Below are 25,827 nucleotides of genomic sequence, written 5' to 3' on the forward strand. Positions count from 1 at the left end.
TGAGGATCTTTCTATCAAGAAGCTTGTTTAAGAATGGTGCAACTTGTACTCCAGATCAATTAGATTTCTGTTGTTGATATATTTACTTAGATCCTACATGGTTATCAAGATTCTTAGCACAAAATTCCATTTTTTTTTTTTTTAAAGATCTATTTAAGTGAGAGAGAGCATGCATTGTGAGTATGACCAGGGTGGGTGGGACAGAGGAAGAAGCACAAGCAGACTCCCTGCTGAACAGGGAACCTGATGCAGGGCTCGATCCCAGGACCGGGAGATCATAACCTGAGCCAAAGGCAGATGCATAACCAACTGACACCACTGGGCACCCCACAAAATTTCAATTTTGAATGGAAGGTTGGCAAGAATAATTTATAAAATCTTTTTTAATTTCAATATTTGGTTATTGCATAAATAATTTCTCTAATTTGTTTAACTTCCACACCTGCTATGACTTCAGACTTGTATCAAATCAACCTTCTAGTCAAGAACAATTAGAAAACCTGGGGAAAATACAAAAATCTTTTTGAAGTCAGCCAGGACTTGGGTGGTCAGTATCTTCCCAGTGAGAAGAAAAATGTGTTGGAGTGAATCTGATATTTTGTTTGGCTTTTCTATTTGAGTCACTTGCTAATTTGTAATTGGGGTATGTAAGCAGCCAAACAGACAATGATGGCTAAAAGGCAGAAAAGATACAGCAGAATTTGAGTCCTGGGGAGAAAGCAGTTGGGGTTCATAACTTATCAAGGAGGAGAGCTGCTGGTAAACACTTGGGTTTTTGGTTGCAGCCCTCTGAGAACTGAAATCCTTTTTAGGATCAGCTTAATTCCATACTTATTAAGATGATCTGCCTCCTATCTTTATAATCTTGGGGGAAATCAAATCAGCTGGAGCTTCTACAGTTTTTTTCATTTACAGTGTTAATTCTAGGAGACAAGGCCAAGATAATAATAGGAACATACTCATGGGTGATTCAGATGTTAAAGTTACCAGACATGGGCTTTAATTGTGATTAATATGTTGAAGGTGGAAAATTTTAGCAGAGATCTGGAATCTTAATGAATGAATGAATGAATAGAATTCTCTGACTGGAATATATAATAATTGAGTTAGGACTCCATGGATGTATTAATAGCAGATTAGATTCTGTTGAATAGAGAATTGGTGAACTAGAAGATAGGTCAGAAGGACTATCCCGACTGAAGCATAGGTAGACAAAATGATAGAAAGTGTAAGAGACCTATAGAAATACAGTGAAAAGTCTAACATGTATTATTGGAACCTGTAGAGAGAAAGTTCTTTGTAGGCTTAAGATTTTTTTTTCCCCTGTGGAAAGATAATGTCAGGTTTACCTTCACTTAATATAGTTTCTCAACGTATACCAAGATAATGTGATTTCTCAGTTCTGTTATCACACTCCAGTCATTATTTTGAAAATGACCTGTGATTGTTGAATTGCATCTGGATTAGGAGGTCTCTGAAGGGACATGAAATACTCCAAGGAACTATATTATTACTTCATTGTTCCAGCAGCATAAAACTTACACAGAAAAAGCTATTCCAACTTCCCTTTATGATGTCTTTTCTAACTTAATGCACCCCTTGTGGGAGGCTTAGAAGCTGCGTGAATGGATAGTTACTTATTTGATAAGGTTTCTATTTGAGACCTACAAATGCCGGAATAGGTTGTATCCATCCATATGAGTGTCATCCCCTATAACCTACTCTGTGTGATGTGGGATCTGGGAAGCAGGGATTAGATGTTTTAAGAACGCCTGACAAAAATGTGTTTGATTCAGCCATACTGATATGCTGTGTTTCTAGTCCTAAATCCTCTAAAAAACTATGTAAAACTGGTATTAGATTGCTACCTATTGTGTCCTGTGAGCACAAATGTTATTCTGAACCTAAGACTACTGATGATTGTAGAGAGTGGACACTATGCAGTTTCAGAGGGAAGAGAGAGGGGAAATGAAGCAGAAGTAGTATTTGAAGAGATAATAGCAGAAAGTTTTCCAAAACTGGCAAGCATGGAATGCCTGGGTGGCTCAGTGGTTGAGCGTCTGCCTTTGGCTCAGGACATGATCCTGGAGTCCCAGGATTGAGTCCCACATTGGGCTCCCTCCATGGAGCCTGCTTCTCCCTCTGCCTATGTCTCTGCCTTCTGTGTATCTCATGAATAAATAAATAAAATCTTAAAACAAAAAAACCAAACAAAACTGGTAAGCAATTTAAGCCACAGGTTCAGAGGTCTATGAACCACAAACAATAAATACAGGCAAATCATTCCTAGGTACTTCATTGGAAAATTGCTCAAAACTGGTTCCCTTTGCTTGAGGCTTTCCTATACTGGAATGGACTGCATCTGTCTATGCAGAAATGGGAGAAGATATTAAGATTACTTACTTGATTGTTTTCAAAGGAACAATAAAGCCAATTTTCTCAACAAAGCAAGGAAATAGTAAAATGATATTTTTGGAGAGGTGAAAGAGATGAGCCACCAGCCTATAATTTTGTACCCAACAAAGTTACCTTTCAAAAGTAAAGGTAAAATGCGTTTCAGATAAGCATAGTTTGAGAGAATTTGTCATCACAGACCTACAGTAAAGGGAACACCAAAGGGGATTCTTTCAGGCAGAAAGAAAATGATGCTTTCCCAAATGGAAGCAAGAGGAAATGAAGAACATTGCAAAGGGCAAATATGTGGGTAACTAAATAGATACTGACTATACAAAATAATATGTTTTGTGAGATTTAAAATATATGTAGGAATAAAATACAACAACAGAAAAAGAGGAAACGCAGAGCAAAAGTGTCCTAAAGTTCTTGATTGTCTCAGAAATGATAAAGATACTAATTTATTCTAGATTCTGGAAAGTCAGAGATCCATGTTGTAATCCCTGGGGTAACCACTGAAATAATACTGAAAGGCCCTAGAGATAAAAAGTAGTTAGGTTCTCATTTTGTTTTGGAGAGAATGCTAAGTCATTCCACAATTTTACTTTGTTTTTGAAGTAAGCTGTACTCTCAATGTTCGGCTTGAACTCAAAACCTTGAGATCAAGAGTTGCAGGCCCTACTGACTGAGCCAGACAGGTGCCCCCAACAGTTTTACCCTAAAAAGAAATTTTATGGAACAGAAAACTATGTTCAGTAAATATATTAAACAAAAAATTGTTCAGTTAGGGGCGGTTGATGGGCATAGAAAGGGAGGTGTTTGAAGTTAGGAAAAGAAAGGAGGGTGAATGAGACAAAGCATGTAGAATAAGAGAAACACATAAAGAAAATAGACACATAAGGACCAGAATTGGAAAGACATAAGAGAGGGAATGGTTTAAGCAGCTTTGAGAGTGTTTCTGGAAGAATCTGGAAGATTCACATGGAGTGAGGACAACTATGAATGTTTTTTTTAAATCTTTTCTCTGACATGAATGTTAATACTTTCTCCGGCAGTTTAAAATCTGTTCTGTACCGGGGAACTGTTTTTTTCTGACTCTCTGTAAATGATTCATCTTATATGATTATGTAAAAAGTAATTTGACTCTTCTGTGAAATTCTTGATTGAATTAAGTTTTAAAGAAATACTTTAACATTTTTACAATGTAAAGCCAGTAAAAACATAAGTTTTAGAAACGAAGCTGAATACAGCATATCATGTAATCAATTGTCAAAGAAGTTAGCTGAAGAACAAGTCTTTGTTCACATCTCAGGCTTTCCTGATCTATTTAAAATAGTACATCTAAAAAAAAAAATAGTACATCTTCCCACCTCCACCCTGTCGCTTGTACTTTATGTTCATTGTTCTCCATATTACCATTATATGTTTATTGTTTGTATTCTCCACCTGAATGTAAGTTCCATTTATACCTGTATTTTCAGCATGTGGAGGAATCCCTGGTACACATTAGGTACTCAGAAAATATTTGTCAAGTGAGTAAATGAACAAATGGATGCTCAGACCAACAGAGGGTAAACACAACTAGGAGAAAAAAATCTTCAAGGATATGAATTTGTTCTCACAATAAAAATGGAGTGCATATTACATACTGTCTTATGGGACTGTTTTATTTATTTATTTATTTTATTGTTTTTTTTTTTGTTTCTTTTGGGGGGGGGACTATTTTAGTCTGTGTTTTATTTTCTTGACATTTGGCAGCTTTTGATGAATACTTTTAGTCTGTCTAATCCACAGTAAAGGCCACAGCTCTACACCAGCCTGCATTTTGACAGAACACAGCAATTTTTCTCATTGATTATTCTCGTCCTTTGTCTCTCCTTCCTTAGCCTGTCACTACTAGGTTCATCCTTTCAGTGCCCTAATTTCTCAACTCATGCTCAGGAGATAAATGGATTAACATGCACTAAGCACTCTTCGGTTATAATCAAGAGAGGCTGGTTGTTGGGAGGTAAAATAGTGTGAATTTTGAGCTTGGGCACTGCAGGCAGATATACCTTCTTGCCACTCACTGTTGTCTAATTCCTAATTCCTTCATCTATACACTGGGTATAATACAGAGTTCTGGAAATTAAATAAGATTTGTATATAAAGCACTTAATGGTACTTGTTTAATCAATAGTAGATAAAAAGGAATAAACTTTTTTGCTTCCTGTTCAGAACTATCCTTTAGAAAACTTTAAAGAGTTTCCAGGGAAAGGAAATTTGGAGAAAAGCAGAGTCTGTATTTTGTTTCACCATGCGTGAAGAAGAAAGGAGCCTTGTATTATTTTGGCAGAAGTCTGGTGATGGTAGAGGTCAGAATGTATGTGCTTCAGGTGACTCTCCTGACTCCACAGTGACAATATAATAAGGATGACTGCTGCCTGTCAGAGAGCCCTGCTCGCTGACACATATGGTGTCTCTTGGACCTGGCATAGCCTAAGTGTGGATAGAGTGTTATCCAAACATTCTTAACTTTTTAATTAAGTTGTACCACATATGCAAAGAAGTGCATACATTTTGTTACCTAAATGCTCAATCAATATTCAAAATAAACACATGCTGCTTAAAGACGAAAAATGACCAGTGTCCCACAAGCCCCCACTTTGTGCCCACTTTTAGTTACTGTTTCCATCCTCCACCCCCACCAAGGGTAACTACTATCCATGAGTTAGTTTCACCTATTTTTAAACTTAATAGAAACAGTCTATTTGTGCCTGGATTCTTTCACTTGAGGTTATGTCTGATGCATGTTGCAGCATGTAGTTCTAATTTGTTAATTCCCAATACTGTATAGTATTACTTTAAGACTCTACCGTTATTTATCCTTTTTTTCTTTTTAAACACTCCCAGTGTGGAGCCCAGTGTGGGGCTTGAATTCACAACCCTGAAGTCAAGAGTCAGATGCACAACCGATTCATCCACCTGGTCACCCCTGTTATCCATTCTGATATTGATGGGCCTGTGGGTAGTTTTTACATTTTGGCTCTTATGAATAATGCTGCTTCACAAATTTTTATATATATCTTTTTTTTCTATTCATAATATATTACTGTATAGATATACATATTCAAAACCATAAACATTTTGGAAGTACTGTTTTTTTCTACTTTGCATTTCAGATTTTCGTCATTACTAGGGCTACTTATTGAATCTTCAGCCATAGTTTTCTAGAGTACATATTTATTTTTATTTAAGTTATTTTGAATCTGAATGAAACTATAACAAGTTCCCGCTAACATAACATTAGAAATTTGTTTTTTCATTTGTCTTGTAGAGTTACACTTGTGAACTTCACAATATTGTAAACACACAGTATATTGCTGCTTTAAAAATCTTTGATCTTTATAAAGTTGGTTAGGATAATATTCTGCATTTGTAAGTATGAAATTACTGTTCAGGAATAATCATATCCTTGATAAATATCTTTTTTGTTGTTTACGAATTTGGTCAAATGTTTTTTCTCAGCTAATGATTGTTACATGTTTAGGCAGATGTGTCTTTTGTACATAGTCATTTGCTCAAAGTAATGTAGAAATAAGCTTTCTAAATATGAAAGGTTTATGACAACTTGAATTTGAGAAGAATCTCTTTTTTTCTGGAGTATAACTAGGTTTAAAAAATTAATTTTTATTTGGAATATATGGTTTGTCTTTGAGAAAAGGATTTTGTTGTATTTTTCTTTAGTTCAAGTGTTGAGAAAGGTGCAAACTTTGCCCCCCCCCCCCCCCCCCGAGAATAGCTCTGGAGATAGCAAGATACTTGAATCACAGTTCTAGCATTAACTTCTTATATATGAATTTTGAGTAAGTTTCTTAAGTTCTGTGATCCTCAGTTTTCTCCACAAAAACCCTTGTATCATTTAAATAAGAAAATGTGTATAAAGAACTTAACACACATGCAGGCATACAAATACATACAAAGTGCCCACTATGCTACAAGCATCAATATTATTATTATTATTATATGCCTTTGAGAAATACTTTTGACAATAGCCACCTTTCTCCAAATTGCTCTACTTCCTGAGCCCCAGAATTGTCTGCTTTCATCCTGCTTTTGGAGAACCACTCTGGTTCCTATCCTACAGCACCCTGTACTTTTCCTTCCATTTCTTAGATCTTTGCTACTGAAAGTGTAAGTCCATGGACCAGCAGAATAGAGAACTTTTTATAAACATCTCAAAGCCTTGAGAACTCTTTAAACATTTCTGTTGGTTATGTACTTAGGAGTGGATCACTGAGCCAGAGTATACATGTTCAGTTTTGGTAGTCATTACATGTTTCTGCACCAGTTTACACTTTTTCCAAGTGTTTGCACTAATTTATATTTCCACCAGCAATAGAAAACTTGCAGTTAGTCTGTGTTTTCACCAATGCTTGGGGCTGTCTCTTTAATTGTTGCTGGGTGGGCATGTATCATATGTTGTGGTTTTAATTTACATTTCTCTGGTGACTAAAACTACTGAGCATCTTTTCATGTGTTTATTGACCAGCTACGTCTCTTCTTTTCCAAATTTATTTTCCTGGAAGACATTTGATTTCTTCTGAAATGCCTAGGCTTTAAGTAAATTGCAGTCCTGGTGCTGATGGTTATTCCTTCTTCTATCAATACTTCTCCACTTTTAGGAGCTCCTGGATTATAATACCACAAAGGATTCCTTGGGACTGAGAATGTACAGATAATACTTTTTCTCTGACAGATACTTGTTTTTCTCAGATATAAGAGATTAGTACACCCAATTTGAATTCCCCTCTCAAATTCTAAAGCTGCAATACGAGTAGTGTATGAAACTTAAATTGTATGTTCAAACAACTAAATATTAATGTCAGTCATGCATTCCGTCCATACAGAAAATAGTTACTGAATGAGGGAGATCAATAACAACAAAAAATAGGTAATTACAGCACTTGATGTTAAGTGCCATCATGGAGAGGAGCTGTGATTGTACATTGGAGGGTCATTTAATACAGACAGTTGAGTTGTTGGCAGGAGGGGTGGATAGAGGTGTTGCTTAGGGAATGCTTACTGGAATGGTACTTGAGGTAAACTTCAAAAGACAAATGAAACTTGGACAGGTGAAACATTGGAGATGGGCGATTGGGGACATAGTTGGGTCACATGTTTAACTGAATTTGTTTATTATACTCAATAAAATTCCACTGAAATTTACTGAATGCTTATCATGAGCTAGATATATGTTAGCCTTGGAAATGGAAAGCAGAGCCCTGATGGTGAAATCAAAATGGTTGTAAATGACTAAAGTATACCATTTGAGGTGAAGGAATGGTGAAAGATGATGTTAGAAAGGTAGGCAGATGCCTAAATATGTATTACGGAAATACTGTATATATATCTATGAAACTAAACAAAGCCTCTACTATTATATTAGTCATTCAGATTACCTCCTCATCCCAATTTTCCAACTGAGTACAGAACAGGAATGCCTGATGCCTTAGTTGTTAGCATCTGCCTTTGGCTCAGGTCGTGATCCCGGGGTCCTGGGATGGAGTCCCGCGTCAGGCTCCCTGTGGGGAGCCTGTTTGTCCCTCTGCCCATGTCTCTGCCTCTCTTTATCTCTCATGAATAAATAAAATCTTAAAAAACATACTAGGATAGGTTTCAGCTTCCTAGTATCAGTAGAACCTTCATTTTGGTGCTACCATAATTTGACCTGTGTCTCAGAACTTCTGTCCAACACCATTATAAAAAATTGTTGAATCTTCCCTTTGCTTTTTATTTCAATCAGCTTGCAGTATCTGTACCCGGAGGATGTATAGAAGACTAATCTTTCTTGCTCTTGAATATTTCATAGTATATCCCCACCCTCCACCCCCCCCCCCCCCCCGCCCCGCTCCTTACTAAGGCCAGTTTCAAGGTCTTGCCCTAAAATTGTTAGATCCATGAAAGGAGCCTTATAGCTAGGGTAGTAAAATATTCCACTATAACCAGAAGAGTTATGTCCCTACCATCTCATTTTGGAATTCTGGGTCCCACTGCACCCAAACCCAAGTCATTTTTGCATACAGTGTTTAGATACTGTAGTATTTTTAATATAATAGTATTATTTTAGACATTGAGTGAAATCTGGGATGCACTGTACTTTGTAATCAATATATAATTATTAAGAACATAGGTTTTAGAATCAGACAGTCTTGGATTTAAATACTGATTTTTTCCATTTGTAGTCATTTTTAATGTTTATAAGCCTCAGTTTCCTATAAAATTTCCTCTCACAGTTGTTATAAAGTTAAAATGAAGTAACGTATTTAAAAATGTTTAGCATGTGTGCATATACATAGACCTACAGCTGCTGGTTGTCCTCAGATTAGTGGGAAAGAATCATGAACTATCCTCAAATAACCCCCACTAGAAATTACATAGGAGCTTGCTATTTGAAGTTTGTGCATGCTTCTGAGAAAGATCTGGGTTGCAATTAAATCCTGTAGTCACGTTGAAGGATAATGCCCATCTCTTTTGTAGTCTCTCCTGTGCTTTCACTTGAAGACCCTCCTGATGAATTTAATGTACATTTTTGTAGCCTAAATTTTAAGTCAGGTCATTGCAAATGTACCCTGAAAGTTTTAGGAAACTTCTTCAGTTATATTCAGTAATATGGTGATAGATTTGATATTACTTGTTTAGGCTAATACTTTTCAAGTGCCAAAAAAGAAACTTACAAACAAATTTAGTACATTAGGTCAGGGGCTTTGTAAAAGCATAGGAAATATCACATGTAGCTGTTTGTGCTGTGAAGTGTATAAAATTAATTTTTTTTGCAGACTGAAACTTTACTGGTATAGTTCAAATTATTATATAGTATGTCCGTGACCTTTACAGCAGAGGGACAATTGACAAACCTTTGCTTTTATTTGAGCTTAGCAGAGAAATAGATCATAATTCAGGTCTAAAATAATACTTTGTTTCATAATTGTTCCTTTTGTTTTACTAGATATACTAATAATAAAATTGAATGAGGAAGTAGTTACTATGAATTAATATGGAATAATGTAGTACCTAACACAGTTACATGAAGTCCTGCATGTTGTGCATACAGAAAAATGTATTAGAGCTGGAAAACATCTAGAAAATGACAACTGAAATCATCAGGAAACTAGACTGGTTTAAAAGACTTACATCCTTCAGTGTGGAATGATTTTTAGGGATATAATTAGAAAAATCTTATAGTTGGAAGGGGAATTAGGCTTGATGTAGTCCAATCTGTAACTTAATGCAGGAATCTATCTAATGGTAATCCTGACAAATGGCTGAGCTTCTTCTGTTTGAATATTGGACAGTACATGCTCCTGGCTTTAAATCCAGGCCTTACCGCTTCATAGCTGAACGACTGTGGGCAAATTTTTAACTTCTCTGTGTCCCATTTTCCAGGCTTGGTAGTTATTGCCAGTAGCTTTGTCCCTTGAAATAGGCAAAGACTACAGGAGACCTGACCTTCAGCCCCCTCCTATCTACTATTGAGAGATTAATTGAGAATCAAGTGTTAGTGTTACACAGCCTGTGAAAAAGGTATGTTCAGTATATTATTTCACTCATATGTGGAATTTAAGAAACAAGTAAGCAAAGGTAAAAAAACCCCAGAGAGGCAAACCAAAAAATAGACTCTTAGTTATAGAGAACGAACTGGTGGCTACCATAGGGGAGGTAGGTGATGGAGATTAAGGAGTGCACTTGTCATCATGCGCGTTAGGTGATGTATGGAAGTGTTGAATCACCATATTGTACACCTGAAACTAATATTACCCCTGTATGTTAACTAACTGGAACTAAAAAACTTTAAAAAATTGGCAAAAGATTTGAATAGACACTTAAGAGATGGGTGTCCGATAAACACATGAAAAGATGTTCAACAGCATGAATCATCAGGGAAATACAAATTAGGAGCTATCACACACCTAGTGAAATGGCTAAAATTAAAAAAAAAAAAGGCTGACAAACCAAGTGCTGGGAAAAAACGAACTAGAACTCATATATACCACTGGTGAGAATACAAATGGTACACAATGCTGGGAAACAGTTTGGTAGTTTAAATATAAATTTACCATACAACCCAGCAATCCAATACTTAGAAATCTACTCAAAAGAAATGAAGACACATTGGCCTCACCTACCCACCCTCACTACAGACACAAATAGCAGACTTACTCATAATCTCCAAAAGCTGGAAACTATCAGCTGGTGAATGGATAAACACATTGTGTGATACACATACAATGGAACGTTACTCAGCAATAAAATAGAATAAACTGCTGATAAATGCAAAAAGAAAAAATCCACAAAAGTGGGCAAATCTCAAAAGCATTAAGCATAAGAAGCCAGAGTTGAAAGGTTATGTACCACATGGTTTCATTTATACAATGTTCAGAAAAATACTATAGTAACAGGAAACAAGTCAATAATTGGCAGGAATTGGGGATGGGGGAAGGGGCCTGACTGCAAAAGGGCATGATGGAGTTTTTACATGATGATGGAAATGAGTTACGTTTGATTTTAGTGATAATTCCATGACCATATTTGCAAAAATTCATGGTACCATATAAGATGGACATATTTTAAACTTCAATAAAATGACTTTAAAAAAGGTACACATAGGGTACAGTGTTAAGTAGGAAAGTTTCTTGAGTAGGGGTTAGTTTTCAGTATAGGCTGGAGTAGTGAAAAAGAGGATTCCTAGAGCAGGTGACCGTTCGTTGAAAGAGTTTCTGTCAATTATTCCTAGTTCTTCTTGAACAATATAAATCAGTTTCATTCTTCTGTATGACAGCTCTTCACCTTATCAAATATAAAATTCTAAAAAGCATAGATAGTGTAAGTATGGATTTTTTTTCCCACGAAGTTCCATAGCTTTGAAGAATATTTTGTGTAATTTGGCTGTGATTTAGAAAAAGCATAGTGGAACATGATGAGTGGTAAATTTGTAGAATTCATTTACCCAAGAAATTGTGTGGGCTATAAATTTATTTCTGTTAGTTCATGGATGGTAGTTCAGCAAAATTACAAATCTGAAGTTCAAAACTTTTGAGTTTTAAAGTATACTAAATACTGGGGATCCCTGGGTGGCTCAGTGGTTTAGCGCCTGCCTTTGGCTCAGGGCGCAATCCTAGAGTCCCGGGATCGAGTCCTGCGTCGGGCTCCCTGCATGGAGCCTGCTTCTCCCTCTGCCTGTGTCTCTGCCCCTCTCTCTCTCTTTTTCTCTCTCTCTCTATCATGAATAAATAAATAAAATCTTTAAAAAAAATAATAAAGTATACTAAATACTGAATTAATTCAATTCAGCTGTGAATGGCAGCGATCTTCAAAAAAAAAAAAAAGTGACTTAAACAAGATAGTACTTTGTTTTCTTCTAACAGTCTGAGTAGATGCTAGAATGTTGTTATACCCAGTGGCATCAAAAACATGGGCTTCTCTCTTCTGTTGCTCCCACCTGCCTAACCCTGTCCTCAAGGTTCAAGATGATGGCTTTGGAATTCCAGGCTTTAGGATGGAGGAAGGGTGAAGAAGCAGCTTGTGAGGGACCTTTCTACTTATTTTTGGCCAGGATATAGTAATATGGCACATCTAGTTAAAAGAGATGTTAAGATGCAGCCTCTGCTCTGGGTAGCTGTGAACTCAGGTGTAATTTGGGAATCTGTATGTCTGGGAAAGAAGGGTGGAATAAACACTGGGAGTGCCAGCAAGCAGTATGACAGAACTACTTTGTTCACTTGTTAAGTGTTTAGCACAGTGCTTACCATAGTAGGCGTTCCTTAAATAGCTGTTTCGTGGATAAACATTCCTTATTACTTGTATTCATCTGGATATTTACTCTGTATACATGATAAATCATGGTGGATTTGTCTATCCCTGATAATTCTTTTTAAAATTTTATTTATTTGACAGCATAAGCCGGGGGGAGGAGCAGAGGCAGAGGGAGAAGCAGAAGCAGACTCTCGACTGAGCAGGGAGCCTGATGCAGGGCTCCATCCTAGGACTCTGGGATCATGACCTGAGCTGAAGACAGATGCTTAACTGACTGAGCCACCCAGGTGCCCCACCCCTGCTATTTTTTTTTTTTTTTAATGTTCTCTCTTATCTGTGTTCTTCCTTTACAAACAAAGTATCTCTAATAGTCTGCAGATGGATTTAATACCATACAGAATTTATTTTAGCTCCTTTATTGCTGATGTTTTTCCCCTTGCTAAAATTGGAGTCCTGTTAAACCTCTCTTTTCATGTGTATTTGATCAACATAGTCCTGGCATGTGGAAAGTACTCAGTAAATGTTTTTAGATTGAGTAAATGAATGGAAGTAAAACTGATGAATCCAAGCCTTTTTTTTTTTTTTCCCCCAATTACTTCCCTAGAAGAGTTTATGGTTATAATACAGAAGAAATTCTTGGTCTTAAATCTGTTTTTCTTACAATATTCTTAGAAATATTCCTTTGGCTTTCAGGTAGAATATGATTATGAGATAATTTGGATTAAATTAATTATTACTAAGTACTAATTCACTTAAGTTATTAGGCAATATGGACTAATATAGTTCAGCAAAAGAAGAGGCATTCACAATGTATTTGACACTTTTTTTTTTTAAGATTTTATTTTTACACAGTCTCCACCCCCAGCACGGTACTCGAAGTCACAACCTCGAGTTCAAGAGTTGCATGTTTCATTGACTGAGCTAGCTGGGCTCCCCTCAATACATTTGACTCTTGATCTCAGATGTCTAATTAGTTTATCAGCATCCCTGTTTCAAGGAATAATGTCGTTTCTTTTCCAGTGCTTTATGGGGAAAAGTTTCTTCAGATATAAAAATAAATGAGTCAGTTATTTCCTCAGATATCATAAAGTAATGCTTTTTAAAAAAATACTTTTATTTATTTTTAAAAGTTTTATTTATTTGAGAGAGTGAGTGAGAGAGAGAGCACGCAAGCAGAGGGAGAGGAAGAAGCAGATTCCCTTGCTAAGCAGGGAACCTGATATGGGCCTGGATCCCAGGACCCTAAGATCATGACCTGAGTTGAAGGCAGGTCCTTAACCAACTGAGCCATCCAGGTACCCCCCAAATTACTTTCATTTAGAAGTTTTTTTTTTTCAGTTTTATTGAAGTATGATTGATAAAATTGTAAGATATTTAAAACGTACATCATGTGGGCAGCCCGGGTGGCTCAGCGGTTTAGTGCCACCTTCAGTCCAGGGGGTGATCCTGGAGACCCAGGATTGAGTCCCGTGTTGGGCTCCCTGCATGGAGCCTGCTTCTCCCTCTGCCTGTGTCTCTGCCTCTCTCTCTCTGATGCTCATGAGTAAATAAATAAAATCTTTAAAAAAAATAAAATGTATATCATGATGATTTGATGTACGTGTACGTGGCAAAAGGATTTCTCCCATCTAGTTAACACACCTATCATCTCACATTTTATGTTTATAAATATATATATATAAATAATATACTTAAATATATATATCTTATACATGTATGAACATTTAAATTTTCCTCTTAGCAAATTTCAGTTATATAATAGTGTTTTCAACGATAGTCACCAAGTTTTATATTAGATCCTCAGATCTTATTCATCTTATAGATGAAAGTTTGTAGTTTTACCAAACTCCCCTTTTCTACAAGTTTGACTTTAAGGTTCCACATATAAACAATATCATGCCGTGTTTGTCTTTATCTGGCTTATTTCGTAAGTGAGAGGCATAACGCCTTAAAGTCTTTCCACATTGTTGCAAACAGGACTTACTTTCTCATGGTTGAATAATGTGTGTATGTATGTGTGTGTATGTACGTATCACATCTTTATTCATTTGTTGACAGACACCTAGGTAGGTAGTTTCTGTGTCTTGGCTGTTGTTGTGAATAATGCTGCAGTGAACATGAAAGTGCTGATATTTCTCTGATACCCTGTTTTCATTTTTTTTTCTTTTGGGTATATATTCAGAAATGGGATTGCTGGATCATATGATAGTTTTCTATTAGTTTTTTAAGGAACCTCCATGCTGTTTTTTACTTCTTTTTTTTTTTTTAATTTTTTATTCATTTATGATAGTCACAGAGAGAGAGCGAGAGAGAGAGGCAGAGAGAGAAGCAGGCTCCATGCACCGGGAGCCTGATGTGGGATTCGATCCCGGGTCTCCAGGATCGCGCCCTGGGCCAAAGGCAGGCGCCAAACCGCTGCGCCACCCAGGGATCCCCATGCTGTTTTTTAAATAGTGGTTGTACCAATTTATATTCCCACCAACAGTGTGTGTTTCCTCTTTTCTCACATTCTTGGCAACACTTATCTCTTGGTTTTTTTTTTTTTTTTTTTGGTGGCAGCTATTTTAAAATGCAGGTGTGAAGTGATATACATTATACTTTTGATTTGCATTTCCTTGATGATTGATGTTGAGTACCTGAGTACCTTTTCATATATTTGTTGGCCATTTGTATGTCTTCTTTGGAAGAAGTTTATTCAGTTCCTCTATTTTTTCTTTTAAATATTTTATTTATTCAAGAGGAACACAGAGAAAGAGGCAGAGACATAGAGGAAGAAGCAGGCTCCTTGCAAGGAGCCTAATGGGAACTTGATCTCAGGATGCCATGATTACTAGCTGAGCCCAAGGCAGATGCTCAACCACCGAGCAATCCAGCTGCCCCTGTTCCTCTATTTTTTAAACAGGTTTTTTTTTTTTCTATTTAATTTTGAGAGTTGTTTATATATTTTGGATATTAACCCCTTATCAGATATATGATTTGCAAGTATTTTCTTCCATTCTGTAAGTTGCTGTTTCATCTTGTTTCCTTTTCCGTGCAAAAATTTTTAGTTTGATGTAGTCTCACTTGTTTATTTTTGCTTTTGTTGTCTGTCATTGCTTTTTTGGTTAAATCTAAAAAAATCATTATCAAGACTTACGTCAAGGAACTTACCACCTATGTTTTCTTCTAGAAGTTTAATGGCTTCATAATCTGTTTTGAGTTGATGTGTGTGTAATGTGTAAGATAGGGTTCTAGTTTCATTCTTTTATATTTGGCTGTCTACTTTTCCCACCCAGCACCATTTATTGAAGAGATTATCCTTTCTCCATTGTATATTCTTGACTCTTTTGTTGAAAATTAATTGACCCATATATGCATAGGTTTATTTCTGGGTTCTCAATCCTATTCCATTGACCTATGTGTCTTATTTTTATGCCAGTATTCGACTGTTTTGATTTTTAAAACTTGGAATATAGTTTGAGGTTGGGAACTGCTAGCTTTGTTCTTTTCTCAAGATTGTCTTGGGAAAAAAAAAAAAAAGATTGCCTTGGCATTTGGGGTCATTTGTGGTTCCATATAAACTTTAGGATTTTTTTTCTGATTCTGTGAAAAACTCCATTAGAATTTTGATGGAGGTCACATTGAATCTGTAGGATGCTTTGAGTAGGAGAGAGATTTTAACATTAACAATTCTTCTGTCTGTGAGTGTGATATATCTATTGTGTCTTTTATCAGTGTCTTATATTTTCAGTGTACAGATCTTTCACCTCCTTGGTTAAATTTATTCCTAAGTATTTTATTCTTTAGATAAAATTGTAAGTGGCATTGTTTTCTTAATTTCTCTGATAGTTCATTGTGTATAGAAACACAACCGATTTTTGCATATCGATTTTGTATACTGTAGCTTTATTGAGTTTGTTGACAAAGTAATACTTCGTCATTAAATTTTTTTTTGAGTAATTTCACTTTCTATTTTCTTTGTTTTTTGGTTTAAGCATATGGCATTAAAAAACAAAGAATCCATCTGTTTGTTAGAGTCTTTGCTCTTATTTCTTTGATCTGGAAAGAGTGTATATGTTCTTAGTAGTCAGTAGTTTCAATTATCAAATAGGGAAGGAGGAAGTGAACCTTTTTTTTTTTTTGTATTGACAAGGGGGTGCAGCTATGGTTACTTTTATTGAGGCTGGGATTTGAGGAGAGATCTATTTTTTAGGCCTTGCAGACAAGTGTATGGGTAATATGAAATTCCCAAAGGTGAGTACTAAACTATGCAGGCATCAAGAAACCATTAGGTTATTTTAATGGAGTAGAAAGTCCCTGAAATTGACTCAGCCATAAAAAAAGAATGAAATCTTGCCATTTGCAACAACTTGGATGAATCTAGAGCATATAATGCTAAGTGAAGTCAGTCAGAGAAAGACAAATACCATATGACTTCACTCATATGTGGAATTTAAGAGACAAACAAAAGAGACAACAACAAAAACAGACTGTTAAATACAGAGAACAAACTCGTGGTTACCAGAGGGGAGAGGGGGGTGTTGGGTGAAATAGGTGAGGAACATTAAGAGTGCACTTCGCATGATAAGCACTGAGTAATGTGTAGAATTGTTGAATCACTGTATTGAATACCTGAAATTAATGTAACAGTATATGTTAATTACACTGGAGTTAAAAAAAATTAATTAAAAAAATAAAATCCCTGAAATTGATAATATTTTTTTGGAGTTCTGGAGATATATTTTGGAATCTTAGGATAGATTGCTTGACCTTCATATAATGGCTCCCAATTTGTTTGTTTTATTATGTAAGCAAAGTAAATTTCAAGCTTCACTGAAGTCTTTGAGATGATAATTTACCACTTGAGAAAGTTATAAAGGTAAAAATAATCTCTAATAACAAGAAACTCAGTTCTTCCTAGGTCAGCCCATTTCGTGTGTGTATTGTTTGGATGGGGGCATTTTTACGTTTAGTTAAACTTGCTTCCTATGAACTGAAGTGAGGCAGCTTGAGATTACATGTTGTGCCACTTCGTATTGCATCACCTTGGATAAGTTACTTTTCTTTGCCTCAGGTTTCTCATCTCTACAATGGAGGATAATAATACTTCATAGAATTGTGGGGTTGAGTGAGCAGGGTAATTAGTACTTAGAATAATGCTTAGGATAGAACAAGCAATAAATGTCATTGTCATTTTCTATCATTGTTATTAACATATTTGTTTTAATGATTTGAAACTTGACTCCAAGAAATATTTAGGAGAAACTGTCCCCTGATTCTTTGATTTTTAGCATATAGGCTGTGTGCCATCAAGTGAAATAGAGGACATAGGTTTGGTGGAGGAAGGGGCGGAAAATGCTGAGTTTACTTCTGAACAAGCCGAATTTGAGGTATTTATGGAATAATACTAGTATTGAGATAACGTGAATTTGAAGAAGAGGGCAGAGTCTTTGGCACATCAGAGGTATAAGAGATGGGTTAGATAATTTAAGGATCTACTTTGGCTATAGATTTGGGGACACTATGAGTTTGTCCCCTACTTTGGGGACACTACATTTTAAAGAACAGGTGGAAGCCCTAAAGGAGACCATGTGAGAGTTAGTAGAAGAACCAGGAGAGAGAAGTGCCACCAAAAAGGGAGAGTAATTAATGTTGTCAGTTGTAACAGAGATTACAGCAATCTGAGAACTGGAAAGTATACATGGCTTGATAATTAACAGTTCTTTTGTGACCATTTGGTTTCAGTAGAGGAGTTAAGGCAGAAGCCAGATTGCAGTGATACTAGAAGAGTGAAAAGGGAGGAGGAACAGACAATAAATGTACATTACTGTTTGGAGAAATGTTGATGAAACAAATGTTCAAAACTAAAGGAAGATGCAGGGTAAATGAAAGATTTGGGACAGGATACTGATGGGCGAAGGAAAAGGAGCTATTAGAAAAGAGAAAGGTTGAGTATAAGGAAAGTGTAGAAGAGATGAGATCAAGGCCACAAGTTGATGACACTGGCCTTGAATAGGAGGAGGGTGAAAACATCTAAAACTGGAGCAAAGAGAGATCTGGATATAATCAAGCCTTGAAGATAGAGGAAATCACTCATAAGGACTTCATTTCCCCCCAAAGAAATGGAAGGGGAATTTGCTGAAAGGCGTCAAGGGTTGACTAGGTATTGTGAGGAGAATGGTCAATATTTAGAATAGTAATTGAGGGAAATAGGAGGGGAGGCTGACAAATTTGATTTCTAGTGGAGGGATTTTTCATTTGAGCAGTATCTGGATAATACTTGTAGTGTGGATACTATGAATGTGTTATATGAAAGAGAAAGGCCTATTATTTCATTTAATGCAAGATACATTTATTTGGCATGTATTATGTCCATAATACTGTGCTATGTGCTTGTGGGAGATTCAGATGAATACTGACTGCCTTACTTGAGGTGAGGGTGGATATGAGCTCATAGCTCATGTTGTATGATTTATTAAGATCACAAATATTTACAATAGCCTAAAATGATAAATGATACTTGAGCTTTGTAAACATACTTATGAGGGTTTGAAAAAAGTAGAGATTCCATTAAATAAGGGGAAATAGTAAGGCTTTATGGAAAAGGCAAAAACCCCATAAAATAAGGGCTACATGTGTATTTTCTGATGAAAATAGTAATGAAATCAGTTACAAGTTTTTAATTTATTACAGCAATCATTCATTCTTCTAAAATACAATGACTGACATTAACCAGAAATGAAGAAATGAAGAGATTAACAAAACATAGTGAATTCTGTCCTATCCAAAAGATGTTCCAAAGTTGGTTATTTTTATTTTTATTTTTTATTTTTTGCAGTAATACAGAATTCTGTAATCCTTTCCACAAATACTCAGTGAACTTCTCCTGTTGGGTACTGATGATTTAGAGAAGACTAAGAAGCATTTTCTTTCCTGTAGGAGTGCATACTCTAGTAGAAGAAACAGAAGTATAAAGAACTTAATTTCTTTGGGTAGCCCCGATGGCGCAGCGGTTTAGCGCCCCCTTCAGCCCAGGGCCTGATCCTGGAGACCTGGGATCGAGTCCTACGTTAGGCTCCTGCATGGAGCTTGCTTCTCCCTCCTCCTGTGTCTCTGCCTCTCTCTCTCTCTCTCTCTATCATAAATAAATAAATACATCTTAAAAAAAAAAAGAACTTCTTTGCAATAAGTGATATAAAAGTGGTACACGTGAGTGAAGAAATTTGGAGTTACAGTGGAAGGAAGAATGAATAAATGACTATGTTGCTATGACAGCAAGTTTTTTCTTTTTCTTTTCTTTAGTTGGAGAACATCAATTGACAGGCCATAAAGTGGCAGTTAAAATCTTAAATAGACAGAAGATTCGCAGTTTAGATGTTGTTGGAAAAATAAAACGAGAAATTCAAAATCTAAAACTCTTTCGTCATCCTCATATTATCAAACTGTAAGTATTTTTGTACGCGATAATGTAAAAAAGCAACTGTGTGATATATTTCCTATGAATTTACTAATTGTTTATTTTTAATTTTTTATAAAAGTATAAATTTTTTATATTTATTTTCAGCAAGTATTTAACCTCTATCAATCCTTTCTTGCATATTTTTAGTTTATAATTAAGTCATTTTTCAAATTTGATACTATTTTCAAGTGATGAATGCAGCTTAAAAGTTGACTCTTCTCTAGTATTTACTTTGAAAGGCATTTAGGACTTTGATATTCATTTTATAATTTTTTTCTAAGTCTCTTTGCATTAACATTACAGTGATTTCTTTTTAGAAAGGTAGACTGTAACTGTTAAAAGGTTATCCACCATTATACTTGCAAAACTGCAGTAATTACTGTGATTACTGATAGCAAAGCTCTTACGAAGGCAAGTGAATTTTTCTTTTTGATAGGACAAGTTACAAACTTAAAAGATAAGTAAATATGAAGGGACTGATAGTTGATTAATTATAATGAAAGATAAATTAAAATTGATTAGACCCATAGAAAATGTAGATACTGAGTATGTAACAGTATTCTTTTAAATTACTTAAAGTTGTAGTTTAATATTTACTGAGAAAATGTCATATGTTAAACACTGAAATTGTCTTTTTCATCTTAAAGTTTGGATAGAATTTTGTAAAATAAATATTAATCTTGTTGAATACTTGCTAATGGCTAGGTATGCTGAGCATTTTACATATATAATTTCACTTTCTCCTCTTGATAAGCCTATAGGGTAGGTAGTATTGTTTTCAGTTTATAAATAAGGAAATTGCATGTCTAAAGAGTATCAGCAGTGTGTCCAAGGTCAAAAAGCCAGTAACTTGCAGAGCTAGTAGTTCATATCTGACTCCAAATGTCATGCTGTTAATGCTTTTCTCCAGTCTTTCTTAAAACAAAGTTATATAAATTCCTTTTAAGGAGAAAATAAATTTGTGGATAATTATTTTTAGTATATTGTTACTTAAGTACATAGAAACAAAGAATTAGATGTAATAAACTCCATTATGCTTAGAGCTTCGACCCTATTTTGAAACCAAAATAAATTCACAATTTGAATAAAAGACAATGAATGAAGTCAATGAAATTCAAAGTAGTATCTAGGGTATAATGTGATAAATAATGGTGGTTTCCAAAAACCAAATCATGGTTAGTTTAATAGTAGAAGGACATCCAATACCATATTTATATTTTGATTCAAGTAATGTTGAAGAGAAAGCCTGTTCATATGTATATACTGTAAAAAAAAATCATCATTAATGTCTTTGAGGCTTTTTTTACTAGTTCATTATAATCAGACATTATATTTACCCTGAACTTTGTTAGTGAGCAGTCTTTGGATGTCAGTGTTAATGAGGAACAATTTGATAGCCTGCAGAGGTACATTATTTGCCTTTTGACAAGGCTAGTATAGTAGCTGTGGAAGGCTGAATAATGCCCCACCCCAAGATATCCTAATTTCCAGAATCTTTGAATATGTTACATTACATGGCAAAGGGGAATTAAAGTTATAGATGGATTGGTTGCTAATCAGCTGACCTTAGAATAGGGAGATTTTCCTTGATATTCTGGGTGTGCTGATGGTAATCACAGTGGTTATTAAAAGTGAATGGGGTGGTCAGAGGACTCAGAGAAAGAGATTTGAGAGTGAAGTGAGGTCAGAGTGATAAAATGTGAGAAGGACTCAAATGGCTGTTGCTGACTTTGAAGATAGAGGAAGAAGGCCATGAACCAAAAAATGTAGGCAGTCTTTAAAGTTGGAAAATATAATAATTTCCCTATAGAGCCTTGCTACCAACCTTGATTTTAGCCCAGTGAGATGTGTCAGACTTCTAAAAAACTACAAGATAATACATTTTTGTTGTTTTAAGATACCAAATTTGAAATATGGCAGCAGTAGGAAACTAATATAGGAGCATTCTTTTTCTTTTCTTTTTTTTTTTTCCCTCTCCCCCCCTTTTTTTTCCCCAGGAGCATTCTTGAAATCTTTAAATGAGTGGATTATCCAATTGTTGCTGGATTTGGGAATGTGCCTTTAGTCTTTACTTGCACTAGCTACATTTATTGTTAGTGAACTGTTACAAATTGGTTTGTTTGGTGTATCTTACCAACATATGAATATATGCCTAACTGTTCAAAGAAGGCGCTTTCTGGAGGTGCTTGGTGTGCGGTTGGGTGGCAGTGATGACTCAGCTCTCACACTGTTATGGTGAGAAGTGCATTCTAAAGTGAGCTTCAGTATCCTTTCATCTTCATGTGAAGTTCACTTGTTTATCAACATAAATGAGAAATGAAGTCTCTGAAATCACACAGCAGCACGTGATTGATTACAAGCTTATTGTTTAGGACCTACATTTTAGGTGATCCAGAATAGGTATAGAATAAGCAGGTTTTTAAAGATTATCATAAGAATTAAAATACCACCTGCTAGCTTGGTGACTCATCTCTCCTAATCTTTGTTTCCTTAATGTTAAAATGGGGATGTGTTTGCACTGGTATAATGCCTGGTGTTTGATGAGCATTGGCCTAAAGTAGGAGATGGCAACCTACAAGCTGATTTCGGTCCACTTTTATGATTCTTAACTGCTTTTCCCCCTACTTGAAACAGGTCTTATCTGACTTCAACTACATGTTAATAACGACTTTATTCTTGTTACCGAGTGGTTTCTAAGTTAAATCTCTTTGCTCTTGCTTACTGAGCAGCCACTTCCTATTTGAGGAGGGAGAAAGCTGGGAGGCCAGATTAGAGTATCACATGCCAGAATGAGAGTGAAGGGAGAGATCTCTTTATTTGCCTCATTCCTTGACCTCTTCCCTTTTAGAATACCAATCCTGAAAGACCCCAGAGAAATTTTGCCCATTTAGTGTATGAGTCCTAGTTCCTGTTCTGTTACCACAAACACAAATCAGATTTTGTTAGTAAGCAGTTGGAACTGTCAGGATTTAAAAACTTATTTTTGATGTCGTATCTACTAGTGTTTTCTTGCCTTCGTTTTTATAATTATTTATAATTTTAAATTTTGGTTTGGCTAATTATCTCATTCTGGCTTAGAATTATTTAAGTATTTGCTATTTTGTGAGAGAAATGTAGAATGTTCCCAGGGTTGATTGGAAAGTAATTAGCAGAGGTGAATTTAATTTTTAAAGCTTCTGGCTTCCAGCCTTGAGCTTAATCCATTCAGCCAGATTGCCTCTTTAATTGCGGACTGAATTAAAAAAAAGAAAAAGCACTCGTGTATCTTTGCTATAGAACAAGCTTATTGACATAGCCTCTAAGAGTGTTAGTGATTTAAACAGGGAGAGAGACCTGATCCTTTTGGTGGTTTTGTTTGTTTTATACAGTCTTGGATTAACTGGCAAGAATAGTTCCCTTGTTACAGAATGGGCCTCTAGTTTCTCTAGCAAGAAAGCTTGAAAACCAAAAATCAAGAATGTAGGGTATTTATTGCATGATTTCTCTGTTAACTCAAATTGTAAAATCCCACTGGGAGAAAATTGAATGGAGTAAACAGGATTCAAAGGAAACTCCAAACTTTCCCATGTACTAGAATTTGTTGATTTTATTTTCGTCTTTGTTTTTTCTTCCCCCCTATAGTTCTTAGGGAACTTCACTTTAACAAATCAAAAGATCAGTACTTTCTAATTTGGTAGAGCTGGTTTTCTCTGTTTACTTTTTAAAGTTTTTATCTTCTTCAACCTCTGGACAGCTCTTTAACATTGCTCACCATTACCACCTTGAAATGTTGTAGTCTCTGGGTTTCTATAACATCACAGTCTTCTAATTTTCCTTTTTCATTTTTTCCTCTTAAGCCTTTCTTTTATGGGCCTTTTTTATCTTCATGGCGTTAAATATTGATGCATTTCAGCATTGTGAGCTAGTGTAATGTTAGTGAACCAACTTTGGGTGACCCCATCTATTACGTGGTTGTCATTTGTCATCTTTGTGCTAAATATTTCCAAAACTATATTTCTGGGCCAGTTATTTCTCCTGAATCCTGAATGCATTTATTGAACTCTTTATTGGATGTTTCCATTGTGAAGTCATAGAATCATCTGAAACTAAGTTGAACTTTTCTTTCTTTTCTAAACTTTTCTTTCTGTTCTGTTTTTTTGTTTTTTTGTTTTTTTGGTTTTTTTTGAGGGGGGGGGGCAAAAATGCCATTCATGCAATTTTCTAAGCCCAAGATTTGGGCATCATCTTTAATTCCTTTTCCTTCATTTCTAACAAATAAATTTGTTAATTTATTGCATTCTACAGCTCTTTTCCCTAAATATCTCTTTAGTCTGTCTCTGCTTTTATTGTCATTATCATCTTTTGCTTGTTGTCCTTCAGCTATTGTTTCTGTTTGGAAAACTTTAGCCACACCTCCCTTCCCCTAGGCTTCCAATTCCAATTTGCCATTTAGATCTCAGCCTTTATAGACGATTGGTTAACTCTAGAAAACCTGCTTTACTCCCTAAATCTGAGTTAGGCATCATCTTCTCTTTTTTTTTTTTTAATTTTTTAATTCTTTAAAGATTTTATTTATTCATAGAGACACAGAGAGAGAGAGAGGCAGAGGGAGAAGCAGGCTTCATGCAGGGAGCCCAACATGGGACTTGATCCAGGGTCCCCAGGATCAAACCCCCGGCTGCAGGCGGCACTAAACCGCTGTGCCACTGGGGCTGCCCGAGGTATCATCTTCTCTGTACCACAGTCAGCCTTTCTGAAGCCCTTGACATTACTTTGCACTTGCTCATTTGTTTTCATTAGTATCCCCCAGCAGACCAGGTTGTTGAGAAGCAAGAGTTATGCACCTATTATCTAATAGGAACTGTTCTAAGCACTGGGGATATGATAGTGAAAGACAAGGCTTTCTGCCTTTATGGAGTTTATGTTCTAGAGCTATCTAGCAGTTGTAGATAGTGAGTAAGCAAATTAATAGGATTACTTTAGGCAGTGATAAGTGCTTTGAGGAGAATAAAAGGTACTGTCTTAGGGTGTGACTAGCAAGGAAGAAATTGTGGAGAAGGCCTCACTGAGGAGGTAAAGTTTGAGCTCAAGACCTGAAAGATAATTAAGATTTAGCTATCTAGTGACATGATGGGGTATGGGGGCAGAAGTGGAAGCAGACCAGTTAGGAAGCTGTTGCTCTATAGTCCAGCTAAGACATTATGATTATGGTGGCTTTAACCAAAGTGATAATCTAGATTTGTGCTGTCCAGTGTGGTAGCCATTAGCACATGTAGCACAAATTTAATTAAAATATTTAATTCTCTGGTCACACAAGTCACATTTCAAGTTTTTAATAGCAGGGTGTCGCTAATGGCTAGTATATTGGACAGAGGTTATATAAAACATTTCTATCACTGCAGAAAGTTCTATTTGATAGTACTGGTCTAGATGGAGAGAAATCAGTGGATTCAATATACATTTTGTAGGTAAAACTAATGAGATACTGTGGACAAGAAAGTGGCTGAGGAATCTTTTTGGCCTGAGCAATTGGGATTTTGGCTTTTGGCTTGAGCAACTAGATGGTGATAATCATGATATTTTTTGAGATAGGAAGAATGGAGGAGAATCATTTTAAGGTACAGGAGGATATTAAGGATACTTGTTTTGGCCAGGTTGAGTTGAGAATCCCATTAGATCTAAACAGATATCAAATATCATCTTTATCTCCCTAGCACCTAGTATTGTAGTAGGCATTTACGAATTACTTATAGCATGTATAAGATGTGACATTTGAACAAGGTCCTGATGGTTTTATGAGGACAACAAGAAGCAAAATAAAGTGTAAAGAATGTGGTGTGTTGGGAATAGCTGTCTTCTTCAGTTGATACATAGGGTATGTGTAGGGAAATGGAGGAAAACAAGGCCAGAAAGCTAGCTTGTTCACCCCTTCATTTAGCAAATGGCACCATTGAGACACTCAGTATACATCAGCAAACTAAAAGATGACAACAAAATCTCTGCTATTATGGAGGTTCTGTGTGTGAGTGTGTCTATGTGTCTAGTGGGGTAGTGCTGAGAAGATAGACAATAAAACCTTTGTTAGTAAAATATATTGTAAGTTAGTGAAAAGGTGAGGGAATATGGTATACAGATTTTCTGGAGAAGGAAAATAACAAATTCCCATTTTTTAGGGGAGCAGTAAATATAAAGGCTCTGAAGTGGAAATATGGGCCAGAGATCAA

The 25,827-nt window shown here is 35.8% G+C and overlaps 1 protein-coding gene across 4 annotated transcripts in view; it reads left to right on the forward strand.

Annotated features, from left to right (window-relative positions):
* The window catches only part of PRKAA2 (protein kinase AMP-activated catalytic subunit alpha 2), a 69,361-nt gene that overhangs the window by 9,240 nt on the left and 34,294 nt on the right, over window positions 1-25,827 (forward strand). For 3 of the 4 annotated variants that reach the window (XR_013376321.1, XM_077891919.1, XM_077891921.1), the window contains exon 2: window positions 19,468-19,609. Coding sequence is in view for 2 of the 4 variants with exons in the window: in XM_077891919.1 (XP_077748045.1) it covers window positions 19,468-19,609 (142 nt within the window). In the remaining 2 variants the exon portion in view is untranslated. Of the gene's footprint in view, window positions 1-12,327; window positions 12,474-19,467; window positions 19,610-25,827 lie in introns of all 4 variants that reach the window. The other variant, XM_077891920.1, reaches the window with a different exon arrangement.

The sequence above is a fragment of the Canis aureus genome, chromosome 3 (assembly GCF_053574225.1).
Source record: "Canis aureus isolate CA01 chromosome 3, VMU_Caureus_v.1.0, whole genome shotgun sequence".
NCBI lineage: Eukaryota > Metazoa > Chordata > Mammalia > Carnivora > Canidae > Canis > Canis aureus.